This window comes from Uloborus diversus, chromosome 5 (assembly GCF_026930045.1).
Source record: "Uloborus diversus isolate 005 chromosome 5, Udiv.v.3.1, whole genome shotgun sequence".
Lineage (NCBI taxonomy): Eukaryota > Metazoa > Arthropoda > Arachnida > Araneae > Uloboridae > Uloborus > Uloborus diversus.
In genome coordinates this window covers 59,763,610-59,791,012 of record NC_072735.1, presented here as the reverse complement: position 1 = coordinate 59,791,012, position 27,403 = coordinate 59,763,610, and the positions used below count along the sequence as shown (strand labels likewise).

General features: G+C 34.1%; 1 protein-coding gene across 1 annotated transcript in view; it reads right to left on the bottom strand.

Annotated features, from left to right (window-relative positions):
• Window positions 1-27,403, bottom strand: part of LOC129221997 (voltage-dependent calcium channel type A subunit alpha-1-like) — a 368,073-nt gene that overhangs the window by 88,970 nt on the left and 251,700 nt on the right. The window contains 7 exon segments of the mRNA XM_054856408.1: window positions 5,131-5,295; window positions 6,922-7,123; window positions 7,238-7,381; window positions 8,425-8,585; window positions 10,436-10,535; window positions 11,188-11,294; window positions 20,576-20,765. Of these exon segments, the coding sequence (XP_054712383.1) occupies window positions 5,131-5,295; window positions 6,922-7,123; window positions 7,238-7,381; window positions 8,425-8,585; window positions 10,436-10,535; window positions 11,188-11,294; window positions 20,576-20,765 (1,069 nt within the window).

Here is a 27,403-nt window from a genome sequence, read left to right as displayed (position 1 = left end):
GTAAGGCAAGGCGTAAATTTAAGTACACTCAAAATACCTCTGAAGAAGAAGCAGAAGACTTACTTGTGCTGTGAAGAAGCCCAAGTAAAACATGTCAGACCTAAACACTAGCCAGAAATATCCTGAGTAGAACATGACCTACAATCTCGAAATATAGCTACAACTTTGACTCCGGCCTTTTTTTATATTCTTATGCAAAAAATATAAAAAGCTTTCTTAACTTTAAAAGATATTGTCGATATTGAATTTACCTGCCTGGTGCTTCTGGAGACTATTTTTCATAACGAACTATTTACAGTTTTTAATGAAAAATAATTTGACAGGTAGAACATAGCCCAGTGGTATTAATAAGTGAATATTTATATTATTATGTAGTATAAAATCTATTTAAAATGCATGCACATTATTTTAATATATTTCAAAGCAAAACAAAGATACTTAAGGACAAAAACACTGCACAGCATTTAAAGAAAAAAAAGCATGCAAAAAATAAATATAAATATCAAATTACCTTAAATCTGAAATATTTATCAAATACAAAAAAATCAAAGATCTTTTAAATATATACTCTACTAATTACTGTGCAAAGTTAAAACTAATTTAAAACCTTCTAAATGTTTTGTAAGAACATAAGCCAGTGTAACAAAAATAATATCAGGTAATACAATCAAGGAATCCTAATTATTAAACACTATTTTTTGAATCACATGTACTCTAATACATATCTTAGCTAAAAAACAAAATGTACAAAAGAAAAAAAAAATCATTTTTCTTCCCTAAATTAAAGTTCCAGTAAATCTCATCATGTAGTTCGGTTTAGAGCAGTGCATTGAATAACCGTTTGGAGCAAGCATTTTTGCAATTTGATGGGCAAAAGAGTGAATTGACAAGTGAGCATAACATTGATTCAAACACTACAGCCATGCTTTTTTCAATGATGTTGTACGCATGCTACTTATGCACAAAACTAACAATTTCATGGCAATCAAATTCTCTATTTCACAGCCATTTCTATTTCCCTACATAAATAAAACAATGTAAATTGAAAAATTCTGAATTACTATAGTAAATATAATAAATAAATTTAAAAAACTTAAATTTGTCTATAATCAAAAATTTTTCAGAGAGAAAACATTTTATTAATTTTAAAGTTTCTGGACGAAATATGAAAGTATTCCCCCCCCCCCCCCTAGTGTTTCAGATGCAAAATAAAAAAGAAAAAATATGCAGCAAGCAAAAACTTATGGATGTCTCTGAAACTTTTTTCAGGATTACTAGTTTAGAATTTTCTTGCTACATTTTCAAAAGAGTTTTACTGACCAGACAACAAATATCAGTTGTTTGGTACAGTATTATTAGTGTTGTTATTATTATTATTATTATTACTATTTAAAAGATAAATGACTGTGGAGAATTTTTCTTTTATTGCGACTGTATGAAAGTTCTATAATGTCCAAGCATGCATTTATTTCTCTGATATAAAAGCTATTTATTCTCAAATATTTACTATTCAGTAAAAAACTAATGCATTACAAAAGTTTTTGAAAATAGACAGTCACATATTCTATAAGCATGCCAAAACAAGTTGCAACATATTTAGCAATGTCAAGAAAAAAGTAATTCTCATATATTATGATTATACAATTTTCAAGAAAAGCATACACATCATACATATGAACAGTCAATATTGAACAAATTTGATTTTCAAACTAAATACATAAGCCTTATATTGAAAATAGTAATAAATAAAACTAAAACGTTTCACTAAGTTGAAGACTAATCTATAAGAAAAAATCTCTTACTGTTACTACAATAGAACCTCGTTTACTCGGAATAACAGGGACCAAAGGCAATCCGGATAGTCGAAAATCCGGATAGTATGGGTAATAAACAAAGCAAATCCTTAAATTAGGAAACTTACAATTTATTACAAGAGAAAAACATATTTTGTAACAAAATTACATATAATTGTTTAGAAGATATGAAAAGAAATCAAAACAATTTTTCACGTAATTTCTAAACAAAGAATTAGTTCACTGTCTTATAGTTCAAACACCTGTGACGTTTGAATAAAGTATGGTCACAAAAACACTGTTTTAATAAATCAAAATAAAAAGCAAATGTTTAGGGTGCTTAGAGATACTTTCTTGTTGTCATAATTTAAAGTGATCTATGTTAACGTAAGATTCTTTTTAAAAGGCTACAAGGTGTATCCAGATAATTTGGGGAGCCGGATAAGCAAGACCTGGATGAACAAGGTTCTACTGTTCCACAAAAATTACAAATGAAAAAGTAAATTCACATATGCTGTTAAGCAGATATAGATTGGAATTATCAGTAACATGTGACACAAGCTGAAATAGAAAATAAAATGCTTTTATAAAAGCACTGCAATAAGGTTTTCCACATATTCAGACAGTCCAAGTTGCAAGCCCCCATCCAGAATAATGTTTAGATTTTTGAACTTTCTGAATTTGATAATAATTATCCAAGATATGATTTAAAAAAAAATCAAGCTGGGAAAACCTTAACCAATGAGCTTTTACTAAAACCCTACCCAATGAGCTTCTGCTTTCATCAGAGATGAAAAGCTATGAAATTAGTCAAAAAAAGCTTTTTATGTGTGATAACTGAGTCATCTTCCTGATATTTGTGATACTTTAAATTGTAATCATGCTGAAAATATTTACAGCATTTCCCCTGTATTTTACATATAAGCAAGATTTAATATGTTTTAAAGTTTAATATTTCAATATTGCTTGAACTTTCAGTGCTCACTCTTTTCGTCAATAAGGTTCATATTACTAGACATTAATCATATTTACGGTTTGTGCTAATCCACACCTATCATGCAGTAACTAAATAGTTAAAAGCTATGTACAAACGACAATTTAAAGCAGATATGTTTACAAGTCATAAAAACCCCCCTTTTTTAATTGTAAAGTCAGTTTGTTTCTGAGTAAAGGTCTAATGTTCACTACTTTTTAAACAGTCAAATTGTAGCGCAAAGAACTGTTGATATATTTTCATTAAGATATTCAATTGTTTAAAATATGTATGTGTTCATATATACTTCTAATTGTTTTTTTCCCACTATTGAGCATTTTACATTACTTTTAGCAAAACATAAAAGTGCTGTTTGATAATTATCTAAAACTACACAACACAATCTAAAAAATAGCTAGAAGTTTTCAAGTGAAATTCAATCGGCGAAACAACTGTTAACAGTATTCAGATTTAGTCTGAGCAAGTTATGGTAACCTTACTATAATGCAGACAAAGAGAATTTCACAACTCACACTAATAGACCAAATAATCATTAACACTTGAAATTTGTCATTTAAACTGATTTTAACAAAAGAAAAAAGCATAAATTAAAGTAAACCAATAAAATTAAGTAAAACTAGTGTATGGTAGCTGTCTGAAAAGAAAAGGATACAAATATTTTCTTGAACACGTATTGTATTCTCAATAAATAATGAAGAACAAAAAAAGAAATTTAAGATGTTGTTCCTATCCAAGTATTTACAATGTTTTTAGCACTTAGTAATTTTAGGAAATTTTTGATTTTGCTTATTGTTGCATCTTTATGAAAATTTAAAACTCTAGAAGCAGTACTTATGGTGGTGGTTATGGCTTGAATTATAGAACAACCTATATTTTATACATAATGTTTCCAAAGTTTATGCTTATATTTGAAATGATTTTTAAATAAAATTCACTTCTTATGCTTGAAATAAATTTTAAGTAGAAATGAAACTGTGTATGCAAATTATACTAATATTTTATTTTTTCTACACAAAACACTCTCTAAACTGTCAGTCTTAAAATCCGAAGCATGCGAAAGAATCAGTCTTGTTCATTTTTCTGATGTGTTGAGAGGTCAATTTTGGCAAAAAATTAATGAAATGCAGGGGAAAAAAAAAAAAAAAACACTTGGGAAAATGTGAAGGAAAAATGTATTGCACTATGCACCTCAATGATTCTAACAAATATGTGACTCAAATTTAAGCGTTTGCAGTTCTATGTGTAACTTGTACTTTCAGTGACCATCGAACGAATTTAGGGTCAGTTAGTCTATGGATTAAATTTGGAGTTTTAAAATATATTTCTTTGATTAACTTTCCTCATTTTTTGTATTTGTAAAAACACTCCCCCCCCCCCCCCCTCCACTACTAATAGCATTGAGAGTGTTATTCTTCGTAAGTTCCTTTAATGTTAATCGACTATTCAAACTACAAGTACTTCTTTTCCTTAAGTGATCCTACTTCACGAAAGATTCCACAATTAATTCATTTTGAACTTTAAAAATGTAACTACTATTCAACATAACATTCAAGTAATCTGTAAAAGAGTTGCATGCATTGAGCTGCTTTGGTTACACATTTTTTCTGCATTAATTAAAAAAATCCTATAAAACTACTACAGTATAAATGTAAAAACTATATTCAATAACCATAACCATATTATATTCCATATTATATTCAATAACCATAAACCATATTCAATATTAACTACAAAAAGAAAAGAAAATAAATTGTCAAACTACAGACAAGTCTCACTAATCTGAGCTCAGCCAGCAAATAGATAAGTTAGTAATGTATTTTTTTCTCCTTTTCTTGCAAGTGGTTAAAATTTTCTCACTTGCATATTGAGCAGGCAGTTCACTTTTTTTTAAATTTTTTTTTCTCCACTTGCCATTCTGGTTTGCGTTAGTTTACTTGGCTTCAAAGCGAAGTTATTTATAATACATTTTTAAAAAATCTGTACTGAAAAATATGTGTGCTTGTTATATTTTTCCTATATGATGTCCCTATTTTTTAGTTGTATGCAAAACTGAAATTTTCACATTGATTTTGTATATAGTCCACATAATCCGAGTTTTTTGCTTTGCCGAGTTTGTGTTGGCGATCAACTCATAGTATTGGGACTCTACTGTATTTTGGTAACAATAAATTAAAATGCACGGTAACACACTTAGAAGAAAAGTAAAATTTTACACTTCATTTTATCTATGTACATAAGTACTCAAAATAAATTATAAATTAATTAAAAGAAATGCTTTTTCAGGAAAAGAGTAGCAGTATTGTAAGAATAAGTATATTCTTGCCAAATAATCAACTCTCTTACCTTCATCATGAGCAAAAGAGTATTGCATACAATTAGTATCATGATGAAATATTCAAAAGGTGTTGACACTACCATCTTCCAAATGCGATACTTCACACCCTCTTTGTCAGGCGGCATATATCTCTCCAAAGGTTTTGCGTGTATGGCAAAATCAATGCAAGACTTCTATCATGGCAGAAAAACATTTGAAAATTCATTGCTGATGGATATTTTCACACACACACATAAATAGTTCTGTTTTTTTTAACTACAAATAAGGATTTTAATTTCACATCATGCATTTAAGAAACTAATTTATTAATCTTTTAAATTAATAGATTTCTTAATCTATGCACAAAATTCACAACAATCAAATTTTCTCTAAAAAAATCTAAGCTTTTTGAATGGCTATATACATTTAACTGACTATCTTTGGGCAACAAAATTTTTGTCAAAATCGATATATTCCTACTTAAAAACTTGTTCAGTATAATTAAGTGCAATAGAACAGAAATTTCAAAAGAAGAGTTGCATCCAACACGCAAAACAAACCTTTTGAAATTAAAGATACATGTTAAAACTAAGTACTACGTTTCCCACAGTTAAAATACAAAAGCAAAGTGTCAAGGCTGAAGTTCCTATTTGTTCCACCTCAGTCAGCCCAAAACAAGCTTTCTTTGAGTTTACCCAGAGCTGCCAACTGCTACGAAAAGATCATAGTTTCTACGAACTACAGCTTTAACCTACGACACTACGAAAATGGGCCCAAAACCTACGTTTTTTTTTTGTTATCACAGGAAATTTTTCAATCATTACAGATAATATTGTCTTTTTTGATAAAATTCTATGTGTCTGTTGAAAAGTAAGAAAGAGAAATTTACCACAATTAATGTTACAAAAAAAAAAAAAAACTAAATTTCCATTATTAGTACTTTTTCCAGACTAAAATGTTACTTGCCTTACAGTAAATTTTCACGTTCACTATTCATTGCGTCTGTTGCATTCATAATTAAATTTTCTGTTTTGCCCCCCCTCCCCACATGAAAATCTACTATTAATTAATTTTTTCAAAAGTTGGCAGCTATGAGTTTACCTAACATGTATTTCTTCATTGCTCAAAATAACATTCTGTACTGATCTAACTAACAAACCTTATTTTTTTTTCTTTTCCATTGATTCCTTAATTTTTTTGACACAGCTCACAGGGCTTTATTTTATGTGGCATATCAGAAAAAATGAGCTTCTTAGACAGTCAGCTGCTTTCCTCAACAAACCATGCAATGCAGGACTATTATAGCAGCATTCTCAGATTTCACATTATTTTATAGACGAGTTAACTAAAAACATGTATAAAGTTACACTGAGTGATAAGGTTTGCAGATTTTTTTTCCAACTTAATACATAAACACAAAGCAACTATCCCTAATAAGTGGACATGACAGTTGATGGTACATTTTCAACAGTACAACAATCAAAATGTGATGCAGAAAATGTCAACATAGCATTTTAATGCTTGGGTGTTATTAATAAATTGAGCTATCAAAAAAATTGAATAACTTCAGCCTTTCATACATAAACTTTAAAATAAATTGCAATATACATAAATATGATTCAAGTAAAAAGTTTAAATAATATCTCATAAAAACTAAATAGTTTTTGAAAATGTTTGTTCTAAAATTAACAGCATTAACTGACTCCTTTAGTACAAGTACATTAAATTAATTAATTTATTTTTTGACTAAACAACTATTTGTAAGTCATATCTATAAAAGCTCGTTATAGATTTTTTTTAAATACAAAAACTTAATTTACCTGATTCTTATCCAAATCACCTTCTTCCAATTCTTTCTCTCCTTGTTCTTGGAAGGTGATGATAATTAAGGCCACGAATATGTTAACAAAGAAAAATGGAAACACGATGAAAAACACAATATAAAATATAGCCATTTCTACGCGAAACCTAGGAAGAGGACCCTCATTTTCATATGTTGAATCCATGGAGTGTTGAAGCACCCTAAAAGCAAAATATATTACATTAAGTTGAGACTGAACTTGAAATTGCAAGAATATTTCCAAGTTATTTTAAAACTGAAAAATGCAATCATGTGTTTTAAATCAAAACACTTACGAAGGCCACCCTTCCCCAGTCTGTACAGCAAACAATGTTAGCATGGCTGCAGCTACATCATCGTAATGAAAATCTCGCTTAGCCCAAACACGCTTTTCAACCTCTGGTGGTTTATCACTACTACTGAATATAAAATATTCACCTCTAGAAAAGAAGAAAAAAATCAATAGCTACCTAAATGAAAAATACTTTATTTGATACAAAGGTAGGGAGTAACTTAGTCACTGAGCTTTAGGCACCTGGTAGATTTACTTAGCACAATACTGCAGTAAACAAAATTTAATGAGTTTTATGGAAATGTTGGAAAATGAATTTTGAAATCTTAAAGTCTTAGTTTTATAGAGGAACAAGGTTTTTATATTTTAGGGAATAAATGTTACAAGCTTTCCCAGGTTTCATTGTACTTTTCAAGATTAGTTTGTCAAACCTTTTAGCATTGTAATAATAATAATAATTTGCAAGAAGCAAGTACACTTTAAATTTTATTTTTATGTCTCAACCCTTCGAGGCATGGTAGCTTCACTTGAGGCCATCTACTTTGTTTTAAAAAAAATTTGTACTAAACTGCTGAAGCCACTGTGTCAGTTGATAGAAAAAAAAATTAAAAAATGGAGCCTTGAATGGTTAAGTATTATACTGAACTTGAAATCCAGAATGAATACACAGATAAAAAATATTTTCTTAATAGTGAATGCAAGAAGAAAATAAAATATGCAGCATATATTCCTGAAGAGCTTGAAACGCACATTTTCCATTTGTATCAAAATAGTTCTAGTCATTATCCATTATCTTCTAATTAAATCTATGCACCCTTGACAAAACAGAGTAACTTTTTGTTTAATGAAATTGTAAGGATTCCGGTCTGTATCAAAAAGCAGAGTGTCTTCAAGGCTCCACCCGACTGGCTAAATTAGGTGTAGTAGTGGATACAGGAGATACTGGAATGTACAGTAGTGTAGTGTAGTAGTACCTCAGATTTTAAAAGATTAGCAGGCCACTTAGAAAATTCAAGAAGGTAACATGCACTCTTACTGCAGCAAGTTCATTCCTGACACAGAAATATCTGAAGTCAATCAAGCAAAAATATACAGAAATAGATTTCTGTCTGTACCTTTGTAATTAAACATCTAAAAAAAAATTACAAAACTTTCATTGTTAAGAAAAGAGAAAAGAAGCTGAATATTTACTGGCATGTTTCTTCATTGAGCTTTGACTGATCTGTACAATAAAAAAATTTCCCGTTGAACAACTGAACAGCTATCACAGCAAAGATGAATTGAAACAGAATATAAACAATGAGGATATTGAAGACATTTTTTAATGAAGTTACAACACAATCAAACACAGCCTGTAAAATAAAATGAATATAACTGTCAATAATGAGTCAAATAATTTAAATTTCATCATCTATAGATTCTCATAATTAAATATAATTAAGTTTTATTATTTTAAATTATGTTTTACAACATGCACTGAAGGAAAACAAGTTATTTAGTACTAAGCATATAAATACATAAACATGTAAGGAATTCATTCTTCCTTATTTACTGAGCGAATTAGCAAAATTTAAAAGCTTTTAGGAACAAAACTAAGAGCTTAAGAGCAGTTTGATGCATAACATTTGTTGTAAATTAAAAATGATTTGAAAATTTGTAAAAACATTACAATATTAAGGGGCAAATCAAGTATTAATATAAATGTTTCATAAATAATTTTTTAAAACATTGTTTTGAAAATCCCATTAGATTCTTAGTTCAATGTACAGAGGATTACTTTATAATCCTAAGTTGTTGGAGCCAGACCATTTTTGAATTTGGCACTAACATCTTAAAATACCATTACATTATACAGTAACATATGATTACAAAACTAATATTATACATATAACACGTGATTACAGTTTATATTACAGAAACAGTCTAAACCTAGCCAACATAATTTGCATTGCTGTCCTCCCTCACAGATAGCCATAGGGCCATTACTGTTAGTTTCAGCTTAGCACTCGTGTTCTTTATTCTACCAAGTCTATACCAAGTCCTACTTTTTAAAAAGTTGTACTGTGTTCTAATTTGATTCTGGGAATGTAGTTAAATTGCTTTGAAACAGAAATACTTTGTACTCATTAAAAAAGCAGTTTTGAAAAATTAGATAATTGTGACATTATGTAACAACTGGCAGTTTGAGTTTGTAATGAGGAATTCAATGAACATCGCCAAATTTCAAAGAAATGTAGTTAAGTACTCATTAGTTCAGTAATATAGTCTAACTTTGAAAATTTTTGTTAATTTCCAGAAATGTTCATTATTTTACATAGCATCACTGTGGTTTTGGTGCAAACTTACCTTCTTTTTAACTTCAAAAAATATCTAATTTGATTTTAAATTCGGCGGGCTTTCAGATTACTAAATTTCCAATTCTTGAGACTTCCATGTGTTATCAAATCAAGTAACATATTATAATTATGCTTGAAGGAATTTGAAGTAGAATGTGAAGGAAAACGTTTTTTATCATGAGCCAGATACAAATATGATACAGTATAATTGTGTCAAAACTCCTTTTTTTAAATATTTCCTTTGTTTAAATATTACAAGGATTGAAAGAAGGTTCAATTTATGTTATAAAATTTAAAACAATTGAATTAATTTCATTGATAGAAAAGTTGACTAGACTGTGTGAAGAAATGAGAAGTTCTGTTCAATCACAAATGAAATCCACTTAGTTACCAAGGTTGTAAATGCATTCATTTGTACATTATACTGAACTATAGTAGCTGAAGTTCCTTAGAGGGATTAATTTCAGGATACATATTTAACTAACACAACATAAGTCACACTTCATACTTAAAACAATCACAGTATTTTTACAGAACACAGTTGAGCATGAGGGTGATCATACCACTTATCTACTTCATAGTACCAAATCTAATACACCTAGCGAGTGAGGGTGTAATGTAGCCAGCTTACATCGTATTCTCCAGCACCCTCTTGAAATGAAAATGGGAAGGTTGCAAATAGTTTTGTTACCAATTTAAATAAAATACAACACAAAAGGGTGTCTTTTTTAAATGGAAAATCAGCGTTTACTTCTATTTTTTTCTCTTTGCATTAAAAGACATTATCTACATTGACATTTCAGACAAGTACAAAATATACATTTATTTAAGTACAATTTAAATTTATGATAAACAGTGAAACAAACCTTTAGTTTAGGTACTCTCTTGATGGTCTTGAGCGGTCTGAGAACTCTAAGAACCCTCAGAGATTTAATGGTGCTAAGATTTTGACCAGTACTACTCCCACTAAACAAAAAAGTACAAAACAATATTTAATTTCACTACAAAATTTGCAGTTATTGAATTTACTATTCAATTCCAAATAAGAGATATTTTTAATCATAGCAATGTTTGAGTTTTACAAACATGTTGGTTCATAAGAATTTAACTAACTAAATTAAAAAAACAAATACAAGCATGATAAATACTTTTGTGCTTGAAAATTAAATGAATAATCTAAAAAAAAAAAAAAAAAACTACTTCCCTCAAAGGTACCTGTACTTCACTCTTAAACAAAAAAGCTGCACCACATATTTTTCTCAAAGCACTTCTGTTTCATCTAAGGGTAATTTATAACACAGCTATACAGATAGGGACTAGCTATGGTCCCCAAGCAGGAAAATTTCACAGCTATAAAAATGCAATTTTTAAGTTCTAACAACAGGAGTATTAGTTTTTTCCCTGCGCTAGAACTGCAATGCTACAGTTAAGCAACAATCGAAATTACATTAAAAAAAAACCCCTTAACTATGTCTATAAAATTAGTCATTTACCCTATTACAGTTATGATATGTCTTCAAATATACACTACAAAAATTTTAAAAAGAAAAAAAATGTAACTTTAAAAATAAAACACACAACTTTCAATTTTCACTTAAAAGATCATTATTAAACTTACACAAAGGCAAAGGCAACAAGAGCACAAATAACAACAATTGCATCCAGAATGTTCCATAAATCTCGGCAATAGGAACCTCGGTGAAGGACGACACCTTGATCTACAACCTATTAATAGAAATAGAAAATTTTACATGCAAAAAATAGAAAGTCAAAAACATTTGATAACAAAATTAATGTTCTGGATGGAAGTAATTTATTTTTTGATCATAAATATCAATGTAAGTATTAATTGTACAGAAGTCCCTTTTGATTTGTGTAACAGTTAGTCATATTTATTCTTTATAGTGATAGGGTTAAGGTTATAAAACCAAATACAGTAGAACCTCTCTTATCCGAACCTCTGTTAACCGAAACTCTCCGTTAACCGAAGTCGGTTTCAATTCTCTTTTTTTTTTCCTATTATTATCTAAAATTTTCTCTAAACGAACATCCATTTTTAAATTTTTTCTCCCCACATTTCTTTTGCATGTCAGTCGTTTTTTCCAAACTACGAGTGCAGATAAATAGTTTGGAATTCCTTCTCACTAGCTCAATTCTTGGTATGAGTATACTCTCCCCTACTTTCAAGCGTTCCTGTTCTAAACAAAAACACATGTCATTTCGAAATTTGGAAGGTCATACTGCCGAGGCCCAGATCAATCAAATGTTATTGCATCGTCTGATTGTAAGCAAGTGCAAAGAATCACCTCTTTTGTAATCTCAAGAGCAGAGAAGTTTTCTTTGCAGCAGAATTTGAAAAGGGGGAGGTCACTCTGTGTCACTTATCCTTTGTGAACCTATTCTAGGAAAAGGGAAAAGGAAAACCCGTTTGCTGTTCTCTGTCGCGTTGGGCTGGGCAGCTGGCCAGAATTCGAAATTTCCTGGAAATTTCGTGCTAATCTGTGGGTTCTCTTTTTCTGCTCCTACATTTTTGATCAGAATTTTCTTGAGTGCTATCAGTGAAGTTGGTAGTTTTGACCTGCCGGGGGATCTGATAGAACTAACGCATTGTTTTTCTTATTTTTGAAACTCATGTTTTCTTCTTTATGATGGCTTCCATTAAGAGAAAAAGAATCGTATTAACCATACAGGAAAAATATGATATTGTAACGAGACTAGAATCTGGTGAAGCTGTTACAAAACTTGCGAAAGAGTTTCACGTTGGTTTGTCAACGGTGAGCAAAATGAAAAGAAACTCGGAAAAAATTAAAAAGTGTTTTGCTGAGTTTGATATCACGAAAGGTGCCAAATTCCGAAAAACAATGAAATTAGCCGATCATACAGATTTAGATGCGACTTTGTACAAATGGTTTGTGCAGAAAAGATGTGAAGGAATACCCCTATCTGGACCAATGATTCAAGAAAAAGCTTTGTTTCTCAATTCGAAGCTTGGTGGTTCTGATGACTTCAAAGCCAGTAGTGGCTGGTTAGAGAAATTCAAAATTCGCCATGGTATAAGGCAACTCAATATCAAGGGGGAAAAATTGTCTGGAAATGTCGCAGCAGTTGATTCATTTGTTACAAAGATTGAAGATTTGATAAGAGATAAGAATTTATCCCCAGATCAAATTTACAACTGCGATGAAACCGGACTGTATTGGAAGGTCCCTCCTGAAAAAACTTTAGCTGCGGTAAATGAAACTTCTGCTCCCGGAAGGAAACGAATGAAAGATAGGGTCACTGGTTTAGCCTGCTCCAACGCATCGGGTTCCCACAAGCTTGAACTAGCTGTCGTTGGGAACAGTAAGAATCCGAGATGTTTTAAGAATGCAAACAGATCTGCTCTTCCTGTACACTATTTAAATCAAAAAAAATGCTTGGATGGATTCCAATTTGTTTTCCAAGTGGTTTTTTGATATTTTCGTGCCTGCAGTGAAATCTTGGCAAGAAAAAAAAACATTTGAATGGAGCGCTTCTGTTATTCGACAACTGTCCAGCTCATTCGGAACATAACTCTTTAAAATCTGGTAACATCCGGTGTTTATTTTTGCCCCCCAATACAACATCTCTGCTGCAGCCTATGGATCAGGGAGTCTTAGAATCTTTAAAACGACGTTACCGAAAGCAGTTTATCAGAAAATTACTTTTTGAAGGAGATTCTGAATCTGGTGCAGTTTCAATAGTTGAGTTTTGGAAAACTATCAACATCAAAGACTGCATTTATATGATCAGTGACGCGTGGGAATCTTTGCCGCAATCGACACTAAGACGAAGTTGGAGAAAACTTTTGCCGAATTTTTCAAGTGGTACAGATGAAAATGCTACTGACATTGCGAAAGATATTGTTACTGAGTTTTCAAGCGTTTTCAGCACAATGAAAGGCTTTGAAAATTGAGGTGATAGAGAAATTACAGATTGGTTGAATTGTGACATGGAAGATGCAGGCTTCCAGTTGCTCAATGATGAGGACTTAATAGCAGAAGTCCGGAATTCTCCAAAAGAAGATGATGATGATGATGAAGATGAGTGATTCTGGAGCAAATAAGATAAGTAACAATGATGCATTTGAGAGTTTTGCAAAAGGTCTTGCTTGGTTGGAACAACAGGAACAGTGTGATTCCTCTGAACTCATGATTTTAAGAAAACTTCGGGATAGAGCTGCACGGCAAAGGACGGCGAAATTGCACCAGATGAAACTTCCATTTAAACCATTGTAAATTTTATTCCAGAAATAAATTAATTTTCATTTATAATTTTAATTTCTTTAACAGTAAAAATAGCCATAACAGTTGAACGACGACTCTACATATTAAACTAGATGATTATAGATGAATTCTCGATTATCCGAAGTTTTCGATTATCCGAAGTAGGTTCGGTCCCAATTACTTCGGATAATCGAGGTTCTACTGTATTTCATCTGAAGCACAAATTTGTAAAGAAAACTTCATTCACACATATTTTGATAGAAGAAAAAAACTAATAACAAGGACAAACATCAACAAAGTTTTGCATGTTAATAAATATTTCTCTGCACACTAACCAATATCTTTGTTCAAATGAACAATGTTCATGTTCTTTACTTACAACAAGAAACATAAGCAGGATACTTTCACAAAAGTGTCAATGTAATCAATCGGCAGCATTCAATATAACTCTATTGTGCATTGAAATATTTAGTTGTGTTTGGCTTAAATGTGGAATTTGTGATGTATTTATCCTTTGAGATGGAGTGGGCATGTGTGTATTTGCACATAGCAGAGGCGAGGCATAATTTATTACGGCACAATACTTTTATTACACATTATTCACATCACGAACACACATACACAACTATATACATCACGAACAAGAACTAGAACTGAAACTTCACGCACAAAGATAACAGTTGCGGTTACCGCTAACCGGTTACATATCGATATATGACATCCCTTCCCCTTTACAAATCCAGTCTCTGTGGAGCTTTTCTAGACCTTGTGGATCTGCGCAGAGGAGGCGGATCTGCTGTTGACGACACAGGACTGGCTGCGGTGGTGTTGCCATCCGTAGCTGGTTCAGCCTGGTTGGTGTTGGCCGGCAAGACGACTGGTTCAGCTGGTGGCTCTGCTGAACTCCCATTTGTTGTAGCATCCGCTGCTGTTGTCGTAGTAGAACAGTGGGCCCTGGAAGCAAGATTTGGAGCCTTGCCGATTCGTTCCCATTCCTGGTTCTCCAGATTGCCACCGTCCCTCATTTGGTCAACGTGGCGCCGCCACAGTTGCCCATTGACGTTGATGGTATAGTGGAGTTGTCCGTCTTTACTGACTACTTTCCCGAACTTCCACCTTTTATCACCGTGACGGTAGTTGCGCACTGCCACGTTGTCCCCTATGTGAAAGACACGATCCGAGAACTGAAAGTTATCCTTCCTAATCCTGTCTTGGACCCTGGCGTGTAGATCCGGTTTCACCAGGTCGATGCGTGTCCGGATCTCACGCTTCATCAGCAGCATTGCCGGGCTGTGGAGGGTGGTCATGTTCGGAGCCTTCCTATACTGCATCAGGAAGGTGCTGAGCTTTTGCTGGATGGTGCCGGGGTACTCCTTCATGGCGCGAAGAGATTGCTTGACGGTAAACACATACCTTTCAGCTTGACCATTGCTGGAAGGCTTGAATGGAGCTGAAGGTCTGTGCTTAATCCCGTTCCGGCTCAGGAAGATCTTAAATTCATCGGACTTGAACTGAGGCCCGTTGTCACTAACTATCATCAGTGGAAGTCCAAACCTCGCGAAGCAGTCCCTAAGACACTCGATCGTCTTCAATGCTGTTGTATTCTTCATTGGATACGCTTCCAGCCATTTAGAATGTGCATCCACGATGATCAGATACATATAACCGAACAATGGCCCAGCAAAATCAACATGTAGCCTCTCCCAAGGTTTGCTTGGGTACTCCCAGTGGTGGACTTTGGCTTTTTGGGGATCTGTTTTAATTTGCGCGCAGTGGACACAATTCTTTACTGCTTCTTCTATATCCTTGTCTATGTTCTTCCAAAACACGAACGATCTTGCTATCGCTTTCATCTTTACAATCCCTAAATGCCCTTCGTGTAACTCCTGTAGCACCCGGCTCTGGAATTGTTTTGGAACCATGACTCTAGATCCGTACATGATGCAACCATCTTGGAGACTGTATTCCGCTTCCTTCCCCTTTAGACCCTCTCCACTTCGAAGTGCCTGCAACAGTGGTCTGCTTTCTTCATCTTCCTCTGTTCCTTTGGCTAATTCCCTGGCAGTGACTGGAAGTGTCTCAATCTGTTGCAGTTGGAAGAGCGTAACATCATCTCGGACTTCCAGTTCTTCTGACTGAGTCGGTAACCTTGAGAGAAAATCAGCATTCCCATGGTCCTTGGTGTTACGGTAGAAGATGTCGAATTGGAAGGATTGAAGAGTCAAAGCATAGTGAAGAAGTCGTGTTGCTGCCAAAATTGGTAGACCTTTCTTCGATCCAAAAATTGCAACTAATGGCTTGTGATCAGTTATAAGAATGAATCTTCGTCCCTTTAGGTATAGGTAGAATCTCTTAACTGCCCACACAATTGCAAGGGCTTCCTTATCAATTTGTGAATATTTTTTCTCTGCGTTGTTAAGAGTTCTTGATGCAAAAGCTATAGGTCTTTCTGTTCCGTCGGACATTTTGTGGGATAGCACCGCGCCTAACCCTACTGGACTCGCGTCGGTTGCCAATGTTACTGGAAGTGCAGGGTCATAGTGCACCAGAATTTGTGGGGAACAAATCACCTTTTTAATGTTATGGAATGACTGTTCACAGTCCTTCGACCAGATGAACTTTGTTTCTTTTTTCATTAAATTATTCAACGGATTAGCAATTGTGGCCAAATTTGGACAAAACTTTCCATAAAATTGTACTAACCCCAGAAAACTTTGAACTTCTTGCACATTTTTTGGTTTAGGGGCACTCACTATTGCACAGACTTTTTCATCTGTTTTATGCAAACCCTTGGAGTCAATCTTGTGACCCAAAAAATTAATCTCTTCCTCAAAAAATTTACTTTTCCTCAAATTTAGTTTTAATCCGTGCTCTTTGCATTTTTGAAAAAAAGTTTGCAGTGCCTCAAAATGTGCATCTTGAGTAGGTCCTGTTATACGAACATCGTCCATAAACACTTTAACCCCTGCCATTCCCTGGAACAGACCGTCAACATAGCGCTGCCAAATAGCTGGAGCCGCGTTTAGCCCATACATAAGCCTTTTGCATTTGTACAATCCTTTAGTTGTGTTAATTGTTAAGAGTTTTTGGCTATTTTCGTGAACCTTTAGTTGTAAATAAGCGTGTTTAAAATCTAATTTCGAGAATTCTTTTCCCCCATTTAGACAAGAAAATATCTCCTCCAACCTTGGTAAAGGGTGTTGTTGTACCATTATACTAGGATTAAGGGTTACCGAGTAGTCTGCACACAGACGTATTGATCCATCTGATTTTACGACTGGTACTACTGGCGTTGCCCATTCAGATGTTTCCACCTTTTCTATAATTCCTTCCCTTTCTAATCTGTCGATTTCTTGTTCAACACGATCTTTTAAGGCGAACGGAACAGGCCTTGATCGGCAAAATTTCGGTGTAACGTCTGATTTAAGTTCCAATTTTACCTCATAATTGTTTATTTCCCCTAATTTATCATCAAACAATTCTTTAAACTCATTAAGTAGTTTACTCAGATCATATTTCCCATGTGCACGAATTGATTTAATTGAATTCCAATTTATTTTGATTTTGAAAATCCATTCCCTACCTAAAATGGTGTCTAAGTCTTCCCTAACAATGTATAAATTTAATTTCAATTTTTGATTGTTATATTCAACATTTACATTTACTACTCCCATTGGTACAACTTCCCCCCCATTATACGTAGTGAAAACCAGGTTAGTCTTTTGCAAAGGCTTCTTAGAAATTTCCCTGAACTTCTTTATATTCATCACAGAAACCGCTCCACCAGTATCTAACTCCATCACTATAGGGCTGCCCTCAACTGTAATCGTCAGCATTATTGGAGGTCTTTTTCCAGCTGTGATGTATTTATCCTTTGAGATGGAGTGGGCATGTGTGTATTTGCACATAGCAGAGGCGAGGCATAATTTATTACGGCACAATACTTTTATTACACATTATTCACATCACGAACACACATACACAACTATATACATCACGAACAAGAACTAGAACTGAAACTTCACGCACAAAGATAACAGTTGCGGTTACCGCTAACCGGTTACATATCGATATATGACAGAATTTTTACTGCAAAATTTAAATCATTAACTTAGTATTTGCAGTCACAATAAAAATAATCACTTCAACAAATGTAGTAACTTACAATCATTGGTCATTTGTAAACTAAAAAAAAAAAAGAAAAATTGCAGGCTTTTTTTTTTTCTTTTCTTTTTTTTTTTTTAAAGCTGAAAGCATTTTTGCATTCACTTCCTTACCTCCTTGATGATTGCTACAATAGAGCTTGTTTAAAAGGGAAATTGAATAAATAAACTTAAATCCGGAAATAAGGGAAAACAATTATAACCCATTTCATGTTCCACCTTCTAAGAAATAGGTTGAAAATTTCCCTGCATAGGGACTTATTCGAAAGCGATATTTAGCCTCTAAGACTGAGAAGAAGCAAGATACTTGCAAAATACTTCCACAAGCTTTACAGTTATGGTGATATTTACAGCTGCATATTTTTGTAACTGGACAAATAGGCACAGACTAAAGAGACCTTTCTCTTGTATTCACTCGATGAACCTTTTGAACCAGGATGTTGAAGGGCACTCCTTGAGGTCAATCATTAATCCCCAGGAGGGATTGCCTAGAGTCCACTTTAGACCTGAACTTGGAATGCAAGTGAATAAAAACAAAGACTTGCCTGAATATCTACGCCAACTCGCTCTTGAGATCATCAACAAAATTCCAGCATCTGCTATTCAAATTTATACTGATGGCAAAACAGAAATGAACAAAATTTTTGTGGTAGTGGTGTCCTGATAAAGGCTCCTGATTTTACAAATAAAATTAGGATTAGGAACCCTGATTTCTGCTCTGTATTCAAATCGGAGCAAATTGCTATTGATGTAGCTCTTAAAGCCATCATTCCTGTAACTTCTTCTGCAGACATATGGATCTTATCAGATAGCCGCAGTGCCATCCAGCACTTAAGCAACTGGTCAGGAGTTGGCGATACAACCTCTGTCTCAATCCTTTTTTTTCTCTTAAAGAGCAACGGCACGAGATATTCTTTCAATGGATCCCATCTCACATTGATATATATGGTAATGAAATTGCAGATACTTTGGCCAAAGAAGGTGCCTCTGAAGTGCCAGTGACAAGTTGTACTTAGACCTTCACAGAGATCTGCTCCAAAATAAAAAACTCAAATCAGCACCTGTGGAAGATCCCTCCGACTCACTCATGGTATACTAGGCAGGCTCCGGATGGTGCTTTTAACATCAAGGTGGATAGAGCTACCCAGTCTGCTATTAGTAGACTTGCAAGTGGTCATATCAAGAGCCTTTCTTTTGATAAGGGGCAAAAATTATATTTGATTTGTCCTAAATGTAACTTACAACAGGCCTCTCCAGAACATTTGTTGAACTCTGCGGGCCTTATCAGAGAGGACATTTATTCTAGTCCTCTTCTGGTGTTTGACTTTTTGAAGGTTTTTGGAATCGTGGACCTGGTCTAGCCTAGCGACTAGATCAGGAGGAATAAGACAACAACAATTATGGCTATCACACATATCAAAAAGATAGATCCACATTAAATAACATACCTGCCATTTTGCAAGAAAGACAAGCAGTAGATTTTATTTCGAAAAACAAGAGGAAAACAAGTAGATTTTTAAATCAGAAAACAAGAGAAAAAAACAGAAGGATAAACATTTAAAAAAATACTTTAAAATTAACTTTTTTTAATTAAATGTTGTGTGGTTCAACCTTAAACTTGTAACATTTAAAAACTTGCACTCGAAATGATCACAGAATTTTGATTAAACATTTCAGAACTGGTGTTTCAATGAAAATAAACAATTTTAATACCAAGTATTTTAACAAAACTTAAATAATAAACAAAAATTGAAAAAAAAAAAAAAAAAAAACATAGATGCAAAAATATTGAGATCATCAACTGTATGAAATAAGTTTAAAATGAAATGAAAAATTATGGACACGCTATAATCGTGTCTATAATTTTTCATCCAATCGAGTCTATAATTTTTCATTAATTTTCAAACGTCAGAAAATTTTGGGAAAATTAAAAAAGAATGAATCTGATTTGGGGTGGTTTTTGCAAATTTTTATAATTTTTTCTCGAGTTTGATCTCAAGGGTTTTCAGGTTTGTAGCAGTTCTTAAAAATAATTTTAAACTGTTCAGCAAGTTTTGTCAAGTCAAAAAAAACTTTCAGGTATAAATAAAAAAAAACATTTTAGGGAAGAAAACTTAAGAAATTTGGCGGCTTGGCGATTGAAAGTTATAGTTTTACCCTATTATTTTGAGAAATTTATAAAATACCCTGATATATAATTCCCTGATTTTCAGAGGTTGTGTTAACATCCTCTAAATACAACATTTTATGGTCATTTGTCAGTGGGAAATATTTTTAAAAATATTCTGAAAACATTGCATCCTAATCAAACACATGGAAGCACTATACTTTATACGGCAATTTCTCTTTTTGAGCTCCGCTGCAGATACGACTTTTGCTCTTAGCACAGCAGTGTACTATTCAGCAAGCAAAGAAATGCAAGGAGAAATTTAAATACCATTAGAAAGTATGAAAACACAGGAACTTAAAATTCAAAAGAAAGGCAAAGCTTTGGGCTAAACGCTAGTCTAGTTCCAGACACATGAGAAAAGGGGAATTGAATAGAAAATATGCTTGGCATACATAACATGAAATACAAACTCTTAAAAAATACTGTTACCTTTAAAACCATCTCTATTGCAAAAAATCCAGTGAAAGCGTAATCGAAGTAATTCAAAATTGTATTACTAGGAGAGTCTTCATCAACTGGATCTTCTGCTGCTAGTGCTATACTACTTAAAGTGATGATGATCATGATGAACAAATCAAAATAACGAAGATTTACAATGTAATGAGCTAAAACACGGATCCTGAAAAGGAAAATGAAGATAAAAAAATTAATCAAACTTTGAAAAAACAATGTAAAAAAAAGCTTTAAAATTTTCAGGTACAGTCGCGTCCCGACTTACGCGACGGATGCGTTCCAAGACTCCTCGCATGAGTCAAAATTCCACGTTGTAGAAAAATGTATGTATGCAATTTTTTTAGAAACATACCAAATTCCTTTAGACACTGTTAAACACCCCTTAAACTGGTTTAAAACATTCCTCAACTACAGACTACAGTTTCTTACATAATGAACTGAACTTTTACTGCAGGGTTCATACTCATTTTTAAAAGTAAAAATTAAGGACTTTTTAAGGACTCTCTCAAAAAAAAGGACTTAGCGGGGAAATGATTAGATAGCTTTACGTATACCATTTAAAAGTTTTCCAGGGGGGGGGGGGGGCGAAGTACATGATACATATATATATATATACATGCACAAATGCATCACTGTTTCCAAAAAGCAGGAAGAGGCGTAATCGACTGGGATGTCCTATTATCAGTGAATAAAATTTTGAAATTTCACATCATAGGGATGAGAGTGATCAAAGAGCAAAAAGGAGGACCCCCCCCCACACACACACAAAAAAAGAGTTCTTAAAATCAAGCAGAAAAGAGATGAGTTCAAAATAGCCCTTTGAGTCCATGACATTCCAAAATTCAACAAAAAATGGCGAATTAACCAGTTTCAAACATAATACGAAAGTTTTTCCCTATTAATTATGCTTGAAATGATTGTGTAGTAATTAATACAATAGATGGCACATATTGTTCTTAAAACATAGCATTAAGTTATCAAATTTCAGTCATAAAAAAAAAAAAGATTAGGAAAATGGGGATAGCTGTAGAAAATTAGTTGTATATTAAAGCATTATTTTTTTAGCATACATGATTGGAGTGAGAGGCAAATTGAAGGAAAATAACTAAAATCTCTTTTCTTCAAGATATTTAAACTAGTGTTTTGTTATTATTGCTTTTGATCTGTTATTGTTACTAAAATCCTATTTTGAACAAATTTGTCATATCGTACTATTTCTCGCAAGTTAGTTTATTTCTATATAAAGTTAAATTTTGAAAGAGAGAAAGCAATTTCTAACTCCTGAGTCCTTGAATAAAGGGGTTGATGGAGCCAGAGTTCAATCTTAGCTGTATCACCCACTAATATCAATATTTTTCATATACATATATTTTGAAAGGGGGGGGGGAATACGTCTTTTACAAAAAAAAAAAAAATTGAATATATATATATATATATATACCGTATTTTCGGGAATAAGCGCCGCGGCGCATACAAGAAAAAAGCAAAAATAATGCCTGTGCGGCGCATATAATGGGTGCGGCGGGTACAGTGTGGTTTTTATTTTTTTCAAGTAAAGAAAAAAAAAATCTGAGTTTTTGTCAAAAAGTTGAAAATGCTACCAATAGATGGCACCACATCGATTCCTTTTATTTTGCGAAATCCTTTGCCTTTCGACCTAAGGCGACAAGGTCCAAACGGGGAGGGAGAGAAGGTGAGTCAGCGATTGCACGTGTTTCACTGAGGAGAGAAACGCAGAATCACGTGGGCGAGCAAGCACCATCGGAGCGAAGGGGGGACAGTGGGTCAGGGGAGGAGCATTGTTAGCAAAAGATCTATTACGGGAGGGGGGTAGCCGTTCCAGTTCTCTAAAGGGGATTTACCCTTGTCACAAAAGTGGGTTGCTCGGAGTGGTCAAGCGACCTAATTGGAAACTTGTTTCTCCGTCTCCTAGCTATAATTTTAGTCACTCACATCGTCGCTTCTTTTGCTGTCGTTCGTGCGTTTCTTGCTTATCTTTTTTTCACCGAGTTACTTTGAAATGGCTCCTAAACGACCGAGAAGCTATACTGCAGCCTTCAAGTTAGAAGTAGTTTCGAAGGCAGAATCAATAGGAAATCGTCCTGCGGCCAGAGAATTTGGAATCAAAGAGAGATGCGTTCGCCGTCGGAGGACAGAAAAGTCCACTATCGAAGCAATGCCGACGGCAAAACGTGCTAGACGGGGACGAGCAGCTCACTGGCCGAAGTTGGAGCAAGACTTCAAAAAGTGGATCTTGGAGCAGCGTTCAAAAGGACTCTCCGTTTCAACTGTTCGGGTCTGAATTCAGGCCCGGAACATCGCTGCGAATATGAGCATCGCCAATTTCAAAGGCAATGCGAATTGGTGCTTCCGCTTCATGAAGAGAAACAAATTGTCTGTCAGGTTCCGGACAACTGTGGGGCAAAGCCTTCCGGCCGATTGGGAGGAAAAGAAGCAGAAGTTGATGGGCTATAATTCTCCAGCATAAAGCAAGAAAGAGAATAGCCCAAGTTTTGCAAAGAATAATGATAATTCAAAGCTATTAAATTAGCAAAGTGTAATACGCGATTGGAGTAGTCAAACTATTAAATAGAAATTTATCTTCTGCTGCATGAAGAATCTTATATTAAGTGACGAAAAGTCATTCTTTAAAAATATCAACGATTTATTAAACAATTAACAATTGTAAAAGATAAAATGAGAAAATAATAAAGTAACTTGAAGAATCAATAACTCAAAGCCATACGCAAAATTAAAGTATAATCATGAACTTTGTAGACCTATTATATCTATTTCCTAATTCTATTAAGTATTACCGAATATTCCATTGAAGAGGTTTTCATGACCTCTATTCATAGATCTCTAATACTAACATTCCAATAATGCATCACGAACACTAAGTTCGGCGAGTTCTAGTAGAATCTATTAGATCACATCTAACTACCGATCAGAAAAACTAACTTCCTATTAATCCATTCCAAAAACTGTGAATGGCTATCTCGATGGCTGAAAAGCCAAGAGCCGAAAACCCCCAACTGCAACCTGCAAGTTGGCAAACTAAAACATCTATCGTAGATGCGAGGAGTGAAAAAGAGAAAGAGTCATATCACACGAGCGTATAAATACTGCTTTCCCAATTAGCATAACGCGTCATCTCAAGTTCGACACGTGCGGAAAAGACGTGTGCAAAAAAGCTTCTAGAATGGCTGAGAACGAGTGACGTCATCTGACCTTCAATTCGCCGGGAAACGAAAACAGATTCACTCATTGTTTACGTTTTCATCTGAAGTTGAAGTACGCGGGAAGAATCGCTTGTCAAAGCGAAAAGGATATTACAACGCGAACATGCTAACATGCATAGTAAGTTTACAATTAAATAGCTTTAATTTGTAAATGATGAGATACATATAATTAAATAATAACATTGTGCTTAGGATAAACTTAGTGTTTATCAGAAGTTTCTGGCCTACGTCGAAAGGCTGAAGATTGAAAAGAACTACCAGCCACTTGGGAACATGGATGAAGTCCCCTTGACATTCGACTGCCCGCCGACAAGAACAGTAACTTCTGCCGCCGAAAGGAGCGTCCCCATTACGACCACAGGAAACGAAAAGACTTCGTTTACCTGTGTTTTAGCATGTATGGCCAGCGGGGAGAAGTTAAAACCTATGCTTATCTTTAAGCGAAAAACGCTCCCCAAGGACACCTTCCCATCGACCCTTGTTATACGCTGCAACGAGAAGGGCTGGATGAATGAGCCTCTGATGCTGGACTGGCTCAACGAAGTTTGGCGCAAGAGAAAAGTCTCTTTCTTCCAGCCGAGTGGCATGCTAATTTTCGACTCCATGGCGGCGCACAAGACCGATGCTGTGAAGGAGGGTGCTCAGACATGTTCGGCTTCCCTAGCCGTCATCCCGGGTGGGCTGACAACGAAATTGCAGCCGTTGGATTTGGCTCCCAATCATGCCTTCAAGTGCCACATGAGGCAACAATGGGAGTCATGGAAGGCAAACGGTCTTCACAACTACACGAAGGGCGGCAACCTCAGGAAAGCGTCGTTTGGAGAAGTGGCCAAGAGGGTGGATGCAGTTTGGAATGCTGTGAAGCCTAGCACCATCATTTCCGGCTTTGCGCAGGCAGGAATAATTCCCCCAGCCCCTGATGTAGTGGAGGAAGATGGCGATTCCGACGATGGAGAAAATAGTCCGGAGTTAGATGAAGGCTTCTTGGGGCTGTTTGCGTCGGACAGCGAGGAGAGTGAATTTGACGGATTCTGAATCGCCGATCCGTAGTGGATGCGACCCACTAATCAAAGCGGGCCTATAGTGGATGCGACTCACTGATCAAAACGTACCTATAGTGGATGCGAGCCACTGATCAAAGCGTGCCTATAGTGGCGCCAACCACTTAAAAAAAACCTGGAGCGCTATGAGGAGAAGGGTCCGCGTTCCGCGCTCTGGATAACCAACCAATGTCTCCTCCCCAGGTATTTAGATTATATTAATAGTAAAAATTTCTATTGTTAGGTTAATTAAAAATATTTCTTTTATTTACATTTCATTCCAGCCTTTTTTTACTACTAACTGTGCTTTTAAGTTGTTTAATGGCGGGAGTGGCGCTTATACCGGGTGCGGCACTTACATTAAATTATTTTTTTGGGTAGAAAATATTATGATGCGGCGCATACACCGGGTGCGGCGCTTATTCCCGAAAATACGGTATATATATATAATTGATTATCCTTTTTCCTTGCATTGGACCTCATAATTTGGTTTAAAAAACTTCATAATATTAATTCAGGATTTAAAAAAAAAACTAAAGTTGCTTCATTTAATCTTGAAGTTCCAAAAAATTTTACAGGCTGCAAAGCCTAACCAAAACCATTAGAGATTCACCATAAATATATTGAAAGCTTTTTTAAATACATAAAAATAGAAACCATGACAAGTTTAAATACAATCAGAGAGTGTGGGAATAGGACCACATTTTTTCGATAGTCTTTTGCATTTTTTCTAAAATAAATTTTAAGAAATAAAAATATTATCAAAATAATGAAAAAATAAACAGATATAAAGTAGTATATGATAAAAAAAACCTTCCAACATTTAAAAAGATTGAAATATTTGCAGGATACAAAAAGATTGATCAAACAAGCCAAACAATTTTCGGCAAAGCACATGTTTAACGTGGTTGGCATGTCTGCAAAACATACGTTTTCGGCAGATATCGGGAAGGATAAAGATTTGAAGGGGTAAAAAAGAAAAAAAAAGAAGAAAAAGGGAATCAAACTTGATACAGTGTTTAAAACATTAAGGAAATTTTCAGAAAATTAAGGACTTTTTAAGGGTTTTTTAGGGACTTTAATTTTGCTTGATGAAATTAAGGGTTTCTTAAGGGTTTTTTAAGGAAGTACGAACCTTGTACTGTTTAAAAAAATGTTTTACTCAACATAAAATACTTTTACGATGCACAAAATTGAATGATCAATGGGAGAAAAAGACATAAAATAAAACAACACGGCACACACAGAATGTAGTAATAATAAAATGCTGCACTATAATAATACTGTGCAGTAGATACAGTAATAATATTCATGAGCTGAAAAATAAAGATGGTGATGATTTATGCTCCATGATCAGATTGTTATTCTCTTTTAATGCACCTTTAAATACAATTGCTTCGCCTTTTCTTTTTTACGTTTCCATTTATGGCAACAGCCTCTCTTCCGAATCTTTTTAATCCACAGTACATTAGCAGCTTCCATTTTTGTAATACATGTTTACTTTGCTTAGACACTACTCTGCAAGCTTCAATATTGAAACTAAGTTCTGAGCTTTTATGGACATCTTTGTGTTTTGACTTTTGATTGTATGTATGGAAGATTCACATGCTTTTGCTTGTGTTGTGCTACTGTTGACGTTTCATAGTTGTTCAAGCATATCGAGAATCTTAAGCTTTTTTTTTGGCAGAAACTTTCCTTTTTTTTCCCATCTTCAAAGTTTGGATGAAACAGCGCAATAAGGTACATTATATTTCATCAACTTTAATAATTAGAATGAAAAAAAAAAGAAAACGAAAGATGATGTGTGGCTATTTGATGCACTAACAACACGATACGTAGACTAGGTTGGTATGAGAACTTTCGCTGTCAGTGATGCTAAAGGGATATAATAACATTCATGAAATCAATATTTAGTAGCCAATAACGAAGCAAAATACTTCCTTCCAAAGAAACTCGTGTTGTCGATGAGGAATTCACGTCAGCTCTAAAATTCGTTACTCGTGAAAAATTCACGTTATAGCCCTTTCACGTAAGTCGAATCATGTTGTAGCAGGAGTCGACTGTATTCATTTAGGATATTTTTCTTCTCTTTATTTGGGGATTACTCTTGTGGCAGAATTATAACAGAATTAGAGGTGGGAACTGAGAAAAAATCAGAAATTCTAGGGGGGGGGGGGGGGGCATTTTTTTGAAGGGGTTTTTTTTACTTGGAAAAAAAAAAATTTAAATTTTGATATTTCTGGCACAAAATCATGCATTCAGAAATTTACAATATTTACATTCCAATGCGTTTTCTGTTTAAAAAGTTTTTCATGCTCAGTATCCCTCATGAAAACACTCACTTTGATAATGCAAGCTGTACGATAATTTAATTTCCCATTATACCAAAGTAATATTGAAAGTTTTTTTCACCAGAACTGTTAGGACAAAATTAGTACATCAATATTATTAATTGGTGGAAACGTTTAAGTGAAAATTTTAAAACATTGTCATTTAATGGGTGTGTGTGTGTCACACATATA